The sequence below is a fragment of the Bos javanicus genome, chromosome 7, assembly GCF_032452875.1.
Source record: "Bos javanicus breed banteng chromosome 7, ARS-OSU_banteng_1.0, whole genome shotgun sequence".
NCBI classification, from domain to species: Eukaryota; Metazoa; Chordata; class Mammalia; order Artiodactyla; family Bovidae; genus Bos; species Bos javanicus.
Window position 1 is genome coordinate 62,513,076 of NC_083874.1, and position 18,566 is coordinate 62,531,641.

The following is an 18,566-nucleotide window of genomic DNA, read 5'->3' on the forward strand; positions in this document are numbered from 1 at the left end:
CATAAACTAGCTCAATCTTTAAAATCACTGCATAAAATCCTCTAGTATGTATGTATAATTATAAATTTAGATATTCCCTTATTGAGAGATGTTTAGATTATTTTTCAGTATTACAAACAATACTGTAATGAACATCTTTGCTCACTGTATACATGTGGTAGTGTTTCTTCAGAGTAAGTGTAGAAAAGTAGAACTTCTGAGTCATAGGGTTATGAATTTTTAAAAAAATTTTATTGCAGTATAGTTAATTTACAATTAGTTTCTGGTACAGCAAAGTGATTCAGTTATACATACTTAATAGTTTGCATTTGCTAATCTCAAACTTCCAATCCATCCCTACCCCATCCCCGGTGGATTTTAACAGTTGCTTTGAAATAGCCCTCAGAATGGTTATGCTAACTTATATTTCTACTAATAGTATATGAAAATAACTCTTTTCCCACACCCTGGTCAACATTTTTAGAAAGTATTGATTTATTTACTTATTTATTTTTGGCTGTGATGGGTCTTTGTTGTGGCATACGGGCGCTTTAGTTTTGGCTCGTGGCCTTAGTTGTTCTGCGGCATGTGGGATCTTAGTTTCCCAACCAAGGATTGAACACTAGTCCGCTGACTTGGAAGGTGATTTCTTAACACCTTTGTGAGGAGCGACTCAAACATGGTGCCTAGAGCACCATGCCTATCACACAGTAGGTGGTCGATACATGCTACGTTATTTGCAGTTCCAAGTTTTGTCCCTCTTTGAAGCCACGGGAAGCGAGGACACCTACATCTATAGATGGTACCAGAGTGTGCTCTTTTTGCAAAGAGCTTTGGCTGTAGCTTACAGGGATTTGCTGTGGATTCAACTCTCTTTGTCTATGCAGCAATACCTGGTGCCTTGCCCGAGAGAAGGAAAGAAAATCCCAGCCTCTCAGGGGTTTCTGAGGAGGTCTTGCCTCCTTTCTCTACCTGTGGCTGCTGTATTGTCCTTCCCTGGGCAGTACTGACAAGTGGGTAAAAGAAAATGGACTTGAAGTCAGGGAGTCCTAGTTTCTAGCCCTTGGTGTGTGACCTTGGGCAAGTTGCTTACGCTCACTGAGCCTGTTTCTGAGATAGAGTTGTTGTGACTACTAAATGAGATGAGTTTTATAGAGAACATTAGCAGGAGGCCTGGCTCATGGTCACAATTTGAAGATGTGACATGTCTGCAGACAGTCAGTCACAAAAGAGAGAGGGATTCAGTTAGGCATGCATTTATAAGCCAGTGAAGGGTCTATGGGATCTTCATATGATTTTTGTAAGGTAAGGGGAAAAAGGAAAAGAGGTTAGCAATCTGGGAGGGAGGCAGATTAAAACTTTAATGTCTCATTTCCCAAACACCTTGTATACCTAAAGGGCTAATGTAGAGTATTCCATCCTGTTTGTTTTAAAGATCAAAGTTTTCATATGTGTAGTTCCTCATATCACTGTTATGAGGCGCCTCATATCAATGTTAAGTAAAATCCATACTTAACATTGAATTTTTGAAAAATATACATGCATATGTTTAAAAAAATTAGGGCTTTCCTGATGCCTCAGATGTAAAGAATCCACCTGTAATGCAGGAGACCTGGGTTCAATCCCTGAGACAGGAAGATCCTCTGGAGAAGAGAATGGCTACCCACTACAGTATTATAAAGTACCAAAGGGTACTTTGAATGAATGAAAACTAAGCCTTTCTCCCACCCTGGCCCAATTTCATCTCCCTGTTAGCAATCATTAACAGTTTCTTATGATTCCACCTTCAAGATATTACCTGTGCATGTACAGCAAAACCATTCAGGATTGTGCATGGACAACTATAGCAATACAGAATATCTTAATAGAAATAATTGTCCCATTAATAATGGTTCCCCCTCCTTTTCTTCCTGTCTTCACTTACATCTCTTGGAGATCTTTATAACCATATACATAGATCTGCTTCATTTTCTCTATGGTTGCTTGACAGTCCACTGCAAGAGTGCATTGTATGGTTGTATTTTATCCACCTAGTCTCATATAGTTCCATATTTAGGTTGTTTCCTATTTCTACTGCAAGTAGTTAATCACCGTTTCTGAGTAATTAGCTATATTGGAAATGCTGATTCAATTTTAAAAAAAAACATTGCACCAGGTCTTAGTTGCAATCACTTCAGTCTTTGTTGTGACATGCAGGATCTTTAGTGTGGCCTGCAGATCTTTAGCTGTGTCATGTGGGATCTAGTTCCTTGACCAGGAATCGAACCCAGGCCCCCTGCCTTGGGAGCTCAGAGCCATAGCCACTGGACCACAAGTCTTGGACATACTCATTCTGATGATACTCTTAGGAGCATTCCTTACCTAATACACCACCCTTCCATTCTCTCCACAAAACTGTACTTTCTGGGGTCTTGCCCATGCATCTTTCTGTTACTATTAATAAACAGAAGTTCATGTGCCAGATGCACAGCGAGGCTAAACAATCTGAAATGTTGGAGTTTGGAGCAGAGAAAGGTTTATTGGAGGGTCATGCATGGGGAATAGGTGAGTCAGGTTAAAAAAACCCCCAAACTCCCCGACTGTTTTCAGAGTGGTTTTTACTGGTAAAATTTGGGGTGAGGGTGAAACTGTTTACCTCAGCTTGGGACTTGAATCCAGCCAAAACCCATGGAACCTGGTTTTAGGACCTAATGAAGCTCAGGTTCTTGAAGTCTCATTGCAGAAAGAATTCAGTGAGAGATAAAGTGATAGGTAAGAAGTGGATTTATTCAGATTCAGAGAGAAGGGCCTCTCCACAGACAGTGTGGGCCATTGCAGAGGGCGAGTATGGGCTTGAAATATGGGATGGTTAGTTTATATAGGCTGGGTAATTTCATATGCTAATGAGTGAGAGGATTATTCCATCTATTTTGGAGAAGGGTAGAGATTTTCAGGAGTTGGGCCATGCCCACTCCTTGGTCTTGTGAACTGTCATGGCACCTCTGGGTGTGTCATTTCATTTGCTGATTGAGGATCAAGGTCTAGTCTTGTCTGCCATCTTGGTCCCATTTGGCCACCCCCCCTCCCCCACCCATGACTATCTTCTGATTAGTCAGTGGTGAGGTAATGGGATGGTTCTAGGGAACTTGACTCTCAGCCTTAAGATACCATCCTCCTCCTGGGTGGGGGCCTTAGTTCCAGAACTCAAAAGATATTGTTATGCATATTTCTTAAGGAGGAACCGGGACCCTACCCCCAGGCTGCACTATCCTTTCCTGACTGCTCCTCCTTTGTCTCTGCATCTTCTCCCTTCCCTGACTAGCAACAATTTGAACCAGCCCTTTGGAACTCAAGGAGGGTCAAGGAGGGTTAAGTCTTTCCCCTCCCCAAAATAAGAAATAGGCCATAGAAAGGATATGTACCTGAAGAGTTCCACAGGATCTTGCTGTTTCCTTTCCACCCTGTTTCTCAGAGCTCTGGGGAGAACTGGCAGAAAAAAAAGGGTGAAGTCATATTCTGAGGGGTTTGCACAATTTGCTTACCAGTGGAAAGACTAGGAGGAGGGCGGGTACTCTCCCTTAGATGATTAGATCAGGGTTTCTCACCCCAGCAGTATTAATTTGGCCCCTTCATCAAGGGGCTCTCCTAGGCTTCCCTGGCTTGCATCTGTTAGATGCCAGTAGCCCCTCTATGTAGTTGTGAAAAGATCATGTCTCCTGAGGGCAAAATCTCCCTCATCTTGAGAACCAGCACTCCAGACACTTCCAGGGTGGTAAATTATTCACTGAACATTTACTAAGTATCCAGCATCTGCCTCCTGAGGGTTTATGATTCCAGTACAGAAATGACCACAGGAAGATGCCAACTTGCTCTCTCCTGTGGAAGACAGTCACAGCCACCTGAGGGGTCTTGTCCACCTTCTCTCTCTAGTAATCTATTTCCCTTTCCTTTCTTCCTACAGACATATTAGACAAAACCATAGGGGAAAACAGTATCATTGTAACACCTTCAAGTAACATTATCCTTGCCACTCCCAATCTAGGGGAATGACTTGTTTTAAATCCTCCCTGAGCCCCACCCCACCCCCCGCCCCACCCTTCCTCCACACTTACATACCTATTTAAGCATATGGAAATCAAGAGTTCTGGTTTTTCATTTTTAACGTAAATTGGAACTCATTGTATATTTTGTTCAACTTGATTTTTGTCAGTTAATCCAATTAACAACTGGAGATCAGCTCATATCAGTATAGTTTGACCTCATTCTCTTCTAGTTTTTTCTCATTCTCTTTTAAACTGCTGTACAGTAGTCTATATTATGGGTATATTACCGCTAGTCAGTTTGCAAATTCATGAGTAGTTATGTTTTCAGTTTTTAAATATCATAACAAAGTGGACAGTGCTGTAATGAACACCAAGTACATGCCTCTTGGTAAAGCCACATGGGTTTCAAGCAAGAAGGGAAATAAACACAATTTTAACAGACTGCCAAAAGTCCTACAAAAAGAACTGTCTGTATCACTTAAAATTCGCTCCAAATGTGATCAAGAATAGCCTGGACCCCCGATCTCAGGCCAACTGGGTTAAATTACCAATCTGTGAATTTCAAGGGTTGCTAACCAGCTCTCATTAGCTTTTCAATTTGGAAAGTTGTCTTGTAAAATGCAAAACTCTTAGTCCACCCTTTTAAGAAACCTTTGGGGGCTCTCCACCGCTCTCAGAATAAAGCTCAAGTTTCTTAGCAAGGTAAACACGATCCTGTAGGTTCCTTACTCCAGAAAACCTTTAGCAGCTTCTGCCTGAGCCGAGTTCCCTCAGGTGCCTCCACAGCCCCACACACCGGTTCCCCAGTTTGGGGAGCTCTCGGCGCGGCGTCCGGGCTAGTTGAATGGATGACAGCCAGCAGGGACAGCGTCTCGATCGTCTCTGATCCCAGCCCCTGGAGCCCAATAAATGCTGAATGAGCCAAGTCGTTGCTGGATGGGGCTTAGGGGGCCAAAGGGATGCTCCCGCTTGGCTCCTGGGGCCGCACCTCCGACTTCACCGGCTGCTGTCCGCGCCCCCTTGTCTCCAATAGAGAGGCTCCACGTGCTTCATTTCCAAATTTGCAAAACTTAACGCGAGCCCCTGCTGCAGGGTCACATGCCTGGAAGGAGAACGGGACAGAGGCGTGACCCTGTGTTTTCATATAAAACCGCTCATGGTGACCTATGGGCCCAACAAAACAGTAAGAGACGTGGACAGGACCAGTCTGGAGCGCCTGAAGTGTTTCGCGGAAGCTTCGGGGTGTTCACAAAGGCGTTTGAGAAGCTACCTTGTCAAGACATAACGACCCGAAGAAATAAACCCCCACAGCCACAGTATTGGAAATCTGAATGACAATGGTGGTGACGCCCAGGATGTTGCAGGAAGGCCCAAACCGTTAGGAGAATTTACAAACTCCCGTTTCTGAATGGACGCGCACGAATGACTTGCAGCAGCACTTGCTAAGAACCGCGGGGTGGAAATATGTCTTTAAACTCAGTGCTCTTCACGTGAGACTTTTTTTTTTTAAACAGGATCTTAGGTACACAATGGGAGTTACTTTCCCCTCTGGTTTCCCTGAATAGTTGTCCAATAGTGCTGACTAATGGTGGGAGCCACCAAGTGCCCTTAGGCGGCCACATGGAAATAAAGTTGGTATAAAAAAGAAACAAAACAACCAAACAACGGGAAACTTTATCACCTGGTTCCCCTGGTATCAAACTGTGCGGAAAAGGTGGGATCAGGGGTCTCAGGGATCGCACCCAAGGAGTGAAGAAAGGAAACGAAAAAGGAGACAGAAGCAGGGACCAGTAGAACCTCAGAACCGCCCCAGAGGGCACGGCGACTCGGGGCTCGGTCTCCTTGGTGCTGTCCAACCCCCGCGTCAATCAGCTCCTTCCCGCGCTGCGATTGGCCGGGGGCTTCCTTGGCCATCCTGGCGCCCACCTCCTAGTTGCTTGGGGTTTACTTCCCCAAAGTACACGGGCCCCACCTTGTGGAGCAACCGCTCCTGCAGGGAGAACTGATCTCCGCCCAGGGGAAGACGTTTTAACGAATGGGAGCGGTCCCACATATTTATTGGCTACAATGGACATCGATCAAAGAACTTCCCTCCCTCCTTCACACCGTACCCTTCACTTATTGGCCTCTCTCAATGCCAATTCGTTACTAGGGAAACGAGCTCTTCACAGTCTCATAGGCATGAGTTAAAGCCAATCAAGAGCCACGCCTTCATCCTGAGTAAGTACCCAATTGCTGCTCGAAAAGCCCAGAGGACGCAGTCGGGATTGGCCACCAGCCTGGCCGACCTGGCCGCAACAAGTTAGGCTGAGTCACCGTTATATAGCCCGGCGACGGAGCACGCGTGTGTGCGGACGCAGTTGCGTGAGGGGTTTTTTTACCTTTTGCCGTGCCGTGGAGCAGAGCTTGTTCCTCTCCCGCTCAGCCGTGCAGGTAAGCCGGAGCGTGGGCGGGGCTGGGCGGCCCCAGGACGCGGACTAACTGGGGCTCTGATGGGAGGGAGGAGAAGTCCGAACGGCGACCGCGCCAGGCGCGCCCACCGTCCGCCCCCCCTCCCCAACGGCCGCAGGCGCGCGCGGCGGGCGCACGGGCGCGCGGCGACTCTCCGCCCTCCGCCCCCACTGGCCCGGCGCGCGTGGCCGTGTCCGCGTCCGCCGCGTGCGCGTGCCGCGCCCAACGGCCACGCGGGGCGAGAGCGAGCCGCGGCCGCCGCCCGGGCCCCAGGGTGATCTTGGGGGCCTGGGGCCCCGCGCGGCCGGATCGTCAGCTTTTCCCGCTCGCTTTCCCCGCGCGCCAGCGAGGCCTTCCTCCTTTGGTGGGAGTTCCAGCTTAACCTAGACCAGAGGAGGCTTTTCTTTGATGGTGGTGGGGGGTGGGGGGAGGTGAGGCACGAAAGTGCAGTGATAATTTGTCGACACTGGAAGCCGAAATGCTGCTCCTAGGTTTTCGATTTTTTGTACAGGGAGTAAAGGAGGGGCAGCGAGTTCATGGGTATTGAGTGATGATAATAACTAACATTTTTCTAAGCCCTCACTATGTGCCAGGCACTGTGCGGAGCAACTTGTGTGTTTCTTCTTTACTCCTGAAACGCCCCGATGAGGTAGGTACAGTGATTTTCCTATTTTTACAGCCGACTCGAAGGCCCAGAGATGGAGTGACACGGTCAGAGGCACACGGGCCCATAAGGGGCAGGTATTTGTTTGAACTCAGGCCTTCTGACTCCTAGTCCCCGAACCCGCTTCATTCTTTGTTCCAGCGTTCTGTGCGGCCACAGGGTATCTTTGCCCCCAGAGCTCTAGTCCCTGGGGGCAACCGCAGCCTCGGAAGACCGACTGCAGAGGCATTTATTTGTACTTGGGCCACTTGCGGGTTTCCAGGGAGAAGAGGGTTGGACATGGGATTATGACAAAGGGTAAGAAAGGGTTCCTTTCTGCACATCTTCCTACAGGTTTGCTGCCCTAAATGCTTCTGGGGAAAGTGTAGAATAAAATCAATACGTCCAGGTGATCCTGGACAGTATTCCTCCTCGGATTCGATCTTTACGGCCTGATGATGGGAAGTTATCGCCAGCAGGAAGTTAGGCTCTGATATTAGATCTTGAATCTTTTTTTCCCTCCGTTTTTTAATTGGAGCAAGGTTTTGAGAAAGACCTTCCACAAGATTAACTTCCTCGTTTTCTGAAGTTGAAAAAAATGAGATTGCAGAGCGATGAGGTTCAAGTCTGGCCAGCATGTGTAAGTGAAATTTTGAAATTGGAGTGGAAAGCTTGGTGCCCACTTACAGTACAGGCTTGACCCTCTGTGGAGCCTAAGCTGGATGAATTAGGGATGATTGAGGTGTTGGAAATCTTACCCTTCTGGCAGTTAGGAACTTCTATGGATGAAAAGCTTTTGTCTTCATACATTTATTTAGTATTTTGTAGATGCTCCCGTTATATGCAAAGGTAGAAGACACTTTCAAAAACTTGAGTGTAAATTTTTCTAGTGGAGTTACATTTGAGATTTTTCAAAGCTAGTTTATTCCTTGGCTTAATGAAATAATAAATATTCCTGTGTTGCAGGTATGAATCATTACTTGGCATCACAAATGTCTCTACTTGAGCTAAAGCTGCAATGAGTTTTGGAGCTAACTCTTCCGAATTAATTTTGATTGAAATGACTGTCAACCTTTTCCTTTCTCTCTTAAAAATCTATTTTGTGTGTGCATACACTTTTTAGAATTGACCTTTATATAAGAATTTTTTTGCTGCTAAGTGAAAGTCTCTCAGTCATGTCCGACTCTTTGCGACCCCATGGACTGTAGCCTGCCAGGCTCTTCTATCCATGGAATTCTCCAGGCCAGAAAATTGTATTGGTAGCTGTTCCCTTCTCCAGGGGATCTTCCCAACCCAAGGATCAAACCCAGGTCTTCTGCATTCAGACAGATTCTTTACTGTCTGAGCCACTAGGGAAGCCCTTATTTTGCTGCTAGAGGGAACACATGATTCACATCTTCATAAGTAAATTAAAAAGCTTTGAAACACTTTTGTATTTCTATTTACCCAGTAATTTCCATATTTCTTAACTGAAAGTAGCAGTAAATACAGGATCGAAATATCTTATGAATAGGCTCTTAATCTTTGTTGGTGTTTTCCTGAATGGCAGATAGCTTGGAGTAGAACATTGTTTTCCTTGGAACTTGCCTTTTTAAAAAAAATTTATATATTAAAAAAAATTTTTTTGCCTGTGCTGGGTCTTTGTTGAGGCATGTAGGATCTAGTTCCCTGAGCAGGGAGTGAACCTGGGCCCCCTGCACTGGGATCTTGGAGTCCTAACCATTGGACCACCAGGGAAATTCGGGAACCTGCCTTCTTGTAACCATTACAGTTACCTGCATTTAGACACCAGTTAACTAGTAACATTTTAAGTTATCAAATGTTGAAACACTAATGCCCAACATTTAAACTGTTAATTTTGAGTCCACTAATTGTTACTTGAGGTAAATATCAGAATGAAAGTTTGTGCATTAAATGAGGGAAATTTTTGCTAGTTTCCCCTTTAGATATTTTAAAAAATCTCTTGACTTCAGGCAAATGGGTTCCAGTTGGGTAGGAATATGAAAATGTATTTCACAGATTGGTAGCCTGGTTGATGACTTGTGCTTTCATTTATCTGGAGCGAATTAATTAATTGAAGCAAATTGTGATAATATAAGACTTGTCTGCCTTCCAGTCTCCCATCCAAACTAGAGATTACTTTTGTTGTTAAATCCTTTTAATATAAGCTTTTGTACCTCTTCTAACTGGTAGAAAAGTAGGTAGTTCTTTGTTCTTTTATTTAACTCAGGTTTGCTGTTCTCAGCTGACAGTCTGTTAAGGGAACATTAGATTTGGTAATGTTTCTTGGTGACCTACTTCACAGCAGGTTTTGGTAATTTACATTTTTAATAATTGGTTTTAGTAGTTTGGCTAGAAAGTAAAGGGCAGAAGTTAGTTTTAAATTTGTATAGGTTTGTGAACTGTATATACTTAAGATGGATGGGGCAGTGTTAAAAGATGAAATTTGATATAAAGCCTGCATGTATGACCTAAACCAATTTTTCTTTTTGCCAGTTTATAACATTAGTCACTTGATCTCAACATTTTGCAGATTTGTTTTTTAAAATATTTCAAAATTCAAGTATAAATTGTATATTCATTTAATTGTGCTTTAAGACTGCCTTGGCAAGGTTTACTGATTTTAAAAAGAAGATGATTGTTAAAGTAGGTAAGAAAAGCTTTTTTTCCCACCTCTGGCTAGTCAGTTTTTAACAGCTATAGGACATTTAGTACAATACTATCCTCCCAGCCATGGAGTTAAATTTGAGGTTCAGCACTATAATCACTTGTAGTTGGTGATCACTCTATGGTGAACAACTACATTTATGTTTTTAAATCTCAAAAATCAGCATTCTGTTTATTTTTTTAGTATCCTTAGTCATGTCATCTGGCTTTGGTTGGGAAAACTTAATTGCAAACCTGATTAGGTGAAGAGGGTGAAGAATTAGGAAAAATTTGCACATGAAGAGTAGGAAGAGGGAGCTTTACAGAGCAGAAAGTAATTAAAAGTTCTCTTGAAGACTGTGGCCTTTGTAAATAAAATCAAGGCTTTAGATGACATCAAGTGATAGATTTCCACTTCTGACCACTGGCCAGTCTCATGTCAGACTGCTTAGCTGTTTAGCCTGTGTGATGTATTTCAGATATTTAATAAAAAGCAAATACTAGAGATGGTTCATAGAGAAAACTGGCTTCTTGCATGGGACACACTTGGACTTGGTGGGAGTGTCATCCTTTGGTGGCTGTGTGGCAGCATCCTTGCCTGTTTGTATAACCCTTTATGTATTTTGAAGTTCTTTCACACATTTTAGGTGTTCTCATGTTTTTGCTTATAAGACCTAGAGCTCCGTAACCCAAGTAATTGTCTTCAACTATTTTGTAAAGCTCGTGGTGTATCTAGTAGAGATATGTGCTAGATATATTTCCTTCTTTAAAAAATTTTCAAGGTTTTAGAATCTTGGAAGGCATCAGTGGCACCTGCCTTTTTAGGTTTTTTTTTTTTTTAACCTGGCTCAAGTATACCCCATGTTTATCAACTATCTTAAGCTTACTTCTGGCATACATCCACCTATACTTTATGAGATCTAAAGCATAGGAAATTCATGTTTAAGGAATTTCATAGACGAAGTATTATAAAAGTATTTTTTTGTCTTAGGCCAGATTTTTGCTTAATTGTAAATCTAGTTGACTGGGTTTTACTGCTGGATTGGGGGAGGGATATTAAAAACCAAGAAAAGTTAGTGAATTAAGTTTCCCAATTCTTAAGTTTTTTTCTCTTAGGGAAACTTGTTTTTGAGATAATTTTAGATTTACAGGAGAGTTGGAATACAGACATGTCTTGTATATCCTTCACTCATCTTGCTTGTTAGCATCATACCTAATCATGATGCATTTATCGACAGTAAGAAATTGATGTTGATAAAGTCCCATTAACTAAAGGACTGACGTTATTTGTATTTCCTTAGTTTTTCCACTGATGTCCTTTTTTCTGTTTCAGAATCCAGGCCAAGATACCACATTGCAGTTAGTCCTCCAGTCTCCCTGGTTTCGCTCCTCTCATTTGTGCCAGTTTGTTGTATTTTCTTTGTGTTTAATGACCTTGACACTTGATCTCAATTTGAGTGTACTTGGTGTTGGGTAGACTAAGGTTATAGAAGTTGGGGAAAATACAGAGGTGATTTAGCCTTCCCACCACGTCCCGGGGCACATAATATCAATCCTGGTTGACTTTAACCTTGATCACTTGATAATATGGTGGCTCCCAGGTAGTATTTCTTTCCTTTGCATTATTTTCATTAGAAGCTAGTCACTAAGGAAGGAGAGCCTTAGAATTTGTGAACATGTGTTAAAGCTGCCACTGTAGGTAACTGAACATTTTGCGGGGAAGACACTTGGAACTTAAGCAGATACTCTGTTTCTCTAGTTTCCCTGCTAAATTTTTTCATTTATTAGTAGATGTTGCCTGCAGCTCTTGAGGTGTTCTCATGGTAATTCTATATTTCCCTTGTTTTTTTCTACATTTAAAATTTTTTGTAAGAAAGGTGTCTATTATCATTTAAAAAAATTACTTATTTGGCTGTGCAGGGTATTCACACAGGATCTTTAGTTGTGGCTCTGAACTCTTCATTATGGCATGTGGGAGCTAGTTCCCTGACTAGGGATTGAACCCAGGTTCCCTGCATTGGAAGCACAGAGTTTTAACTGGTGGACCACCAGAAAAGTCCTGCTATATTTTTTAAGAACTTCATTTTCCCATTTTTTAAACACTTTACCCATTAATTTTTGGATTTTTAGTTATTTTAGGGGGTTGTAATCCAGTGTTCTTCTAACTTAATTTTGCTTTTTTACTTATTACTTTATTGCTTCAGTTCTAGTTTTGACTTGTGTCCTTTTGATGTTTGCCTATTTTTTTTTTTTTAAAAGCATTTCCTTTATCAGATACTTCAGACTCACCTTGTATTTTTGCCTGTCCCATTTCTCCAAGGAGTTGTCAGGAAGAACTTTGAAGGAGGGTAACAGGTGGTAAATGTGAGGAGTTTGGAAAATAGATTGAACAGTAGTAAGTTCAGTGATGGTTATGCTGCTCTTGCTGTGCGCTAGAGTAGCTTGGTTTCTGCAATAGTTTCTCTGGTTCCTGGAAAGCGTTTTTATTTCTGATAGTTAAGCCAGATTTCACATGTTTGAGTACATAGCATAGCCTTGCAGCAAACTTCACAATAGTTTAGTACACTTATGTTAGTAGACAGAAACTCTCACTGTTTATTTCTTCTTAGTGTTTTTGATAGGTATTAAAATAGAGTAAAAAAATTCCTTAAATGTCTCTGTCTCAGAATTGACAGTTAACATTTTGCATCACTTTTAAAAATTTGCTTATTTTCATGTGTAGGTTCCCATTCTCCTCTCTTCTTGTGAGACAACCTTTTGTCTTTCCAAGCTGTTATATTAGTGGGTTAAAAAATAGCTTTATTGAGGTATGATTGACATACAGTAAACTGCACATACTTGAAGTGTAGAATCTGATAGCTTTTGGCATTGTTTATACCCATGAAACCATCACCACAGCCAAGACTGCAGTGAAAATAGCGCTCATCCCCCAGAGTCGCTTGTGCTCCTTTGCATTCTCTCTCTCTTGTCCACTCCCCCTCCTCCTCTGCCCCCCGGGATCCCTTACCTGCTTTCTGTCACTGAAGATCAGTTTATACTTTCTAGAATTTTTATATAAATGGAATTATACAATATGTGCTTCTTTTTTTTTTTTTTAATTGCTGACTAGTATTGACTGTTCTGTTCTATAATATACAACAATTTGTTTATCCATCACCTGCTGGAGGAAATTGGTTTGTTTCCAGCTTTTGGCTATTACAAATAGAGCTTCTTAAAAAACTGCCTAACTTTTCCAAAGTGGTTATACTGTTTTACATTCCTGCCAGCAGTGTTTGAATGTTCCTTTTCCTCGATATCCTGGCCAACACTGTATGCTGCTGCTGCTGCTAAGTCACTTCAGTCATGTCCGACTCTGTGTGACCCCATAGACAGCAGCCCACCAGGCTCCCCCATCCCTGGGATTCTCCAGGCAAGAGCACTGGAGTGGGATGCTGTTTCCTTCTCTGCAACACTGTAGAGTCAGCCTTTGAAGTTGTCACTCTGACAGGTGTGTCAGTGGTACTTTACTGTGGTTTTGTTTTGCATTTCTGTAATTACCGATGATATTGATCAGCATTTTTCATAATTTCTTTGATGAATTGTCTCTAGGTCTTACACTAATTCTTCATGGGGTTATTCAGCTTTGAGAGTTCTTTATATATTCTGGATACAAGTTGCTTTCCAGATATTTACTGCAAGCCTTTGCCTTTGCATTCTCTTAATAGTCTCTCTTGCAAAGTGAAAACCTTTTTGGCCACATCACCCAGTGTACAAAATCCTAGCTTCCTGACCAGGGATCAGACCTGCACCCCCTGCATTGGAAGCAGTGAGTCTTAACCACTGCACCTCTAGATAAGTCCCTGAAAGGTTTTAATTTTGGTGGGAGTTCACATTATCAATCTGTCTTGTTATAGAATACATTTTTGTTATATCCAAAAATGACCCAAGGTCATTAAGATTCTCTTTAGAATTTTTATAGTTTTAGGTTTCATCTAAAACTATTGAGTTAAATTTTAATATACTGTGAAGCTTGAATTGAGGTTCTCTCTGTATATATGGATATGCAGTTGTTCTAGCACCATTTGTTGAAAAGAATACCCTTTTTCTACTGAATTGTCTGCCCTTTTGGAAATCAGTTGTTTATTTATGTGTGAGTATATTTCTTTATTCTGTTTGGTTGGTCTATTTGTCTATTTTTATATCCAGACTATTTTAAAAATATATTTACCTGTGTATCTGAACAATGTACTGTTTTACATATACTGAACACGCTTAAAAACGTTTCAGGGCTATCATACAAGTACATATTTGGCAAGTGACTGTGTTTCTGAGATCTAGTTCATACTGACTTTATATGACTGCTATAAATAGGGTGACTTTATATTGTAGTTTCCCAGAAATACTCAAATTCACTCCAGTTAAACTGGTGTAGTTATCAATTGTATCGCTTTTTAATCTTTTAAGTGCTTATGTGACTATCTTAGGGCTTTCCAGAATCTGCCTTCCAGTGCAGGAGACACAGATTGGAACCCTGGATTGGGAACATCCCCTGGAGTAGGAAATGGCAACCCATTCCAGTATTCTTGCCAGGTAAATCCTGTGCATAGAGGAACCTGGCAGGCTATAGTCCATGGATAGGGTCCATGGGGTGGCAAAGAGTTGGGCACAACTGAGCCACTGAGCATTATACATGATGCTTTGTTTATATTTTTTAAAGAGTAGAAGTTTTTATATGTAACATAGTGTGAACACACTAAAATTATTTTATCTTCACGATGGATGTTTAAAAGTTACGATACTAAGACGTGCACTTGATTTGGTTTTACAGTTTAATTGGACCAGTTACGTTCTATGGGCATACAGGCGAGTCTTCCTATGTGGCATTCATGAGTGGAACACTGTTGTCATCAAGTCAACCTAGAAGTTCAGTAAAACATAGTTTTATATTAGGTGCTTGGGCTTTTTGTAGTCCAAGGGAACTCTGTAGAAAACTTATTCTTGAAAGAGATAATCCTATTTTTATTTTGCTAGCAAAATGGTTAAGGAAATACTCTTCTGGGTGACAGAAAATGGTGGAATGTAGAAATGTTACAGTTTTGTTACAGTTGTTTGTTACAGTTAATAGTTACAATATCAATATATTGTAACAGTTAATATTAAGTGCTTACTATCATACACTTAGTTCTTGCAGTTATGATTTTAATTTTAGAGATGAAAGAACTGAGGGGCACTAGAGAAATTGTTACTAGCTCAGGAATACAGTAGTGGATATATTTCTAAGTGGCCATGTTTTCCTTTACTTCTTTAAAGCAAAAACTGTTCTGTAATTCCCCTTTCTCTAACCTAGGACCTTTAAAGTATTTCTTGAAAAAGTAAGAGAAAGTATAATTTTTAAAATATGTTTTTCTTGTCCCCTATGCCCATTTTGGTATATTATGACAGTCACAACATTACAAAGTTGGATAGAAAATTAGTGGAATGTAAACTTTAATGAAAGTGAGTGATTTCTTCCCTTTCCCTTTATTTTTGCCAGGTCCTGTTTCTTTCATCACTGATCTTTCTAGACTATACTGATTTCCGAGTTGTAATATATGCCCCCAAAAGTTTGTCCTTTAGATCTGAAGGCAGTGTTAAGAGAGTGGTCTCCAAATTAGATATAATTGGAATGTTCAGCAGACTTACTTATTTAGTCTTGGGAGTGGCATGTTATATTTTAGGAAGTCTCCCAGTCTTCACATCAGCACAAGGAAGGAGGATTTGCTGTTGATAATTAAAAAGGATAAGACTGTTTAGTTTGTTTGCTATTTCTGATTATGGTACATGCTTCATAGTCCAAGCAGTAATGTATCCATTGGCATGTGCTGTTATATAAGTAACAACCAGAATCCATAGTATTTTAAATTTGCAAAAGCTCTTCTAGAAGGACACAGTGTTTCAGGAGTATTTAATAAATAAGGGATGATCTTGAGAAATTTTTAGCATATATTTTCATTGGTATGCATAGTTTCTAATTATAATAGATCAGGAACTGGTAAAACATTAGTTTTTCTGAGAAAATGCAATTTGATTTTGTTTGCTTTCATTATTTTAGATATAATTTGATAGAACTGAGAGTTCTAGTGAACCAGGGTGAGACTTTATTCTCAGAAGGTACAATGTTAACATATTGCTGATAGCTTCTGTTTTATGTTTGAACTAGAAATGAAGATGGAGATTTCAGAGAGCTAATTTACCAAATAAAATTTTTCTGATGAGAATTGATTGAGTCTCATATAGACTAAATCTTTTGGGTTCAAATGCCAAAGTTTTCTTTTTTAAATGTATTTTCAGTTGGGCTGGGTTTTCTCGCTGCGTGTGAGCTTTCCCTAGCTGCAGTGGCTTCTCTTGTGGAGCACAGGCCCTAGTGCGTGCGGGCTCAGCAGTTGGTGCTCGCAGTCTCTGGAGTGTGCGACCAGTACTTGGGCCCCACGGGCTTAGTTGCTCCTCAGGATGTGGACTCTTCCTGGATCAGGGATCGACCCTGCATCCCCAGCATTGGCAGGCAGATTCTTAACCTCTCTACCACCAGGGAAGTCCTACAGTTTATTTTTTACTGGAAATGCTGACGTTATTCACAAAACTTGCAGAGGATGGTCTTAGATGACTGAAGAACTTCCCCAAACGTTTTGTAGTCACTGGTGCTGTTGGGTGTTCAGTATTGTTAATTACTCTACAGCATTTTATCGTTCCAATATTTTTTTTTATTTAAACTTTTGAGGCATAATTTGCAAACCACAAAATTATAGAATTTTAAAGTTCAATTTGAAAAGATTTTTAGTTTTGTACAATAAGCCATCACTCAAACGCGTCGAGTCCTCTCACCCCAGGCAGTTCCCCTCAGGTCCTTCCCAGTCTGTTCCCTCTCAGGCAGCTTAGGTTTTTTTTCCCTAAGCATCTTTGCTTAGTTTTCTCTGACTTTTTCTTAATCATTGAAAAAAAAAGTATCTGCTGTTATAATCTGAATTCTGGACAACCTTGACAGTTCAGCCTGACAAATGGATGATCAAAAATCTGCTTTGCTTGTATAAAATTCTAACCAAAAAAAAGATAAACATCTTTTGTGATGAAAATGATGAATGAAAGAAAGCTTTTTATTCGTGAGTGTGTCAGATACAGTTTTGGAGCTAGAAAGTTACATAAGAAATGGTCTCTTAAGAAACTTAACTCTTAAAGGAAGCTTGCAGCCTTCTTTCAAATGTTCTTTTTATCTGACCATGACTTATATAGAATTCTTGAAGCCATTGGCTATTTTAAGAATCAGTCCCCTCCTTTATTTTAAGCATTGAAGCAATATAGTTTTTTAGCACTAAAATAATGTGTATTCTGTTACTTTTTCTTTTTTTCTCAATTATTGAGATACGACAGAAGTATCTGTCAACTTCTGTAGTTGACAGAGGTATTATTTTTAAGTACTGCTACCATTTCCCTTGAGCTGATTGGTTGATATTTATTATAGATGAGCTTAAAGGAGAGACTTGAGCTGGAGTTTCCAATTTAATGGAACCATATAGTGCTTATAGTGTGAATATAATCCTTGGGAGTCTGCAAGACTATATGAGGTAATCCTGAAATAAAGTGTCATCTATTTGAAACATTTTAAAATGCTAATTGAGACCCTAGTTTGCAAGATACTCAATTCTATAAACTGTTAAACTAATAAGAAACTTGGTGAATAATACAGATTTTTCTGAGAAGCTTCAGAATTATAATAGTAAAAGAAAAAAATCACAAATGAAGTAAAGATCAATTTGCTATATAAATATAAATATGTTTCCCTTTCGTGGCTTTATGACAATGACCTAAGATAAAGCATTGATGATAATGGTGTAATCGAGCTGATGGAGTTGTTTTTGTTTTTGTTTTGTTTTTTTTTTTAATTTGAATTATCTAGATAATCTCAAAGGGAAAGGAGAAGTTGTAGATGGGGTCTGTAAGTTTTTCTTTTTCTTAACCTTTGATATTGTAACCTGGAGGATTTTCATCATTTTGCGTGAGAAGATTGAATGTGGTAAGCAGTATTTGATAAAGTATTATTTAGAAATTTATTATGAAACTACTTAGCAGTGTCAAAGGATACAGTTAGATTGATGTTATTAGTCTAGTTTCGTAGAGTTTGGTGAAACAAGTAATAAATGGTACAGGTAATTTAAGAATAATGCAATCATAGACTAGTGAAGGATAAACATCTCCACATCCTGCTTGTGCAAGAACCAAATTCAATCCATTTTGCCCATTCTTTAAGAAAACTGTAATGCAGTTTCTCTCGTTTCTTCTTTATGCTGTAGTTAATTATACATACCTCTCTTTGCCTTTACGTTTATAAAGTTCAGGGTGATTTTATCTCCTCAAATGAAAAATTGGGTGATCTCATGCCAGATACGTTTTTGAAAGGGTTTTTTAAAGTAGTGAGTGACAGTATTTGAAAACTTACCATGTGCCAGGTGCCTTTTTAAATATTCCAGCGCACTCACTTTAAGTCTTAATTTTGAGATGGCAGGGATTATTGTGTTGAATAAAAACATCTTGCTTGTTACTTTTTGCCTGTTTTCATTTTTTGATCTAGATATAAAATAAGCAATTTAGAGTTTTTTAAAGGTAGTAAAAATCTCTGATTTAGTTTGACTAAAAATGTGATATTGTGTATCTTTATTGTCAAAGCTGTATTGTCGCACTTGAACCTTATACCACCACGGTAGTATGTTGTAATGTTACAGGTGGAACACTGCTTTGTTTTTTCCTTGTGGAACCCTCAACTGAGTTTAGTAGCTTGGGAAAATTGAAATGCACATTGCAAATATGTACCTTTG

General features: G+C 40.4%; 1 protein-coding gene and 1 long non-coding RNA gene across 6 annotated transcripts in view; one reads left to right on the top strand and one right to left on the bottom strand.

Annotated features, from left to right (window-relative positions):
* Nucleotides 1-209: 209 nt before the first annotated feature.
* LOC133251518 (uncharacterized) lies at nt 210-6,193 on the bottom strand. Its single transcript, XR_009737664.1, has 2 exons — nt 5,683-6,193; nt 210-5,103 (listed from the first exon to the last, which is right to left on the bottom strand). It is a non-coding gene; the product is annotated as an uncharacterized LOC133251518 (long non-coding RNA).
* Nucleotides 6,194-6,351: 158 nt separating this feature from the next.
* The window catches only part of G3BP1 (G3BP stress granule assembly factor 1), a 35,323-nt gene continuing 23,108 nt past the window's right edge, over nt 6,352-18,566 (top strand). Inside the window, exon 1 of one of the 5 annotated variants that reach the window (XM_061424101.1) lies at nt 6,352-6,434. Coding sequence is in view for 2 of the 5 variants with exons in the window: in XM_061424098.1 (XP_061280082.1) it covers nt 7,003-7,101 (99 nt within the window). In the remaining 3 variants the exon portion in view is untranslated. Of the gene's footprint in view, nt 6,435-6,677; nt 7,102-17,251; nt 17,319-17,500; nt 17,768-18,566 lie in introns of those variants that run through there. The other 4 variants (XM_061424098.1, XM_061424100.1, XM_061424103.1 and 1 more) reach the window with 4 other exon arrangements.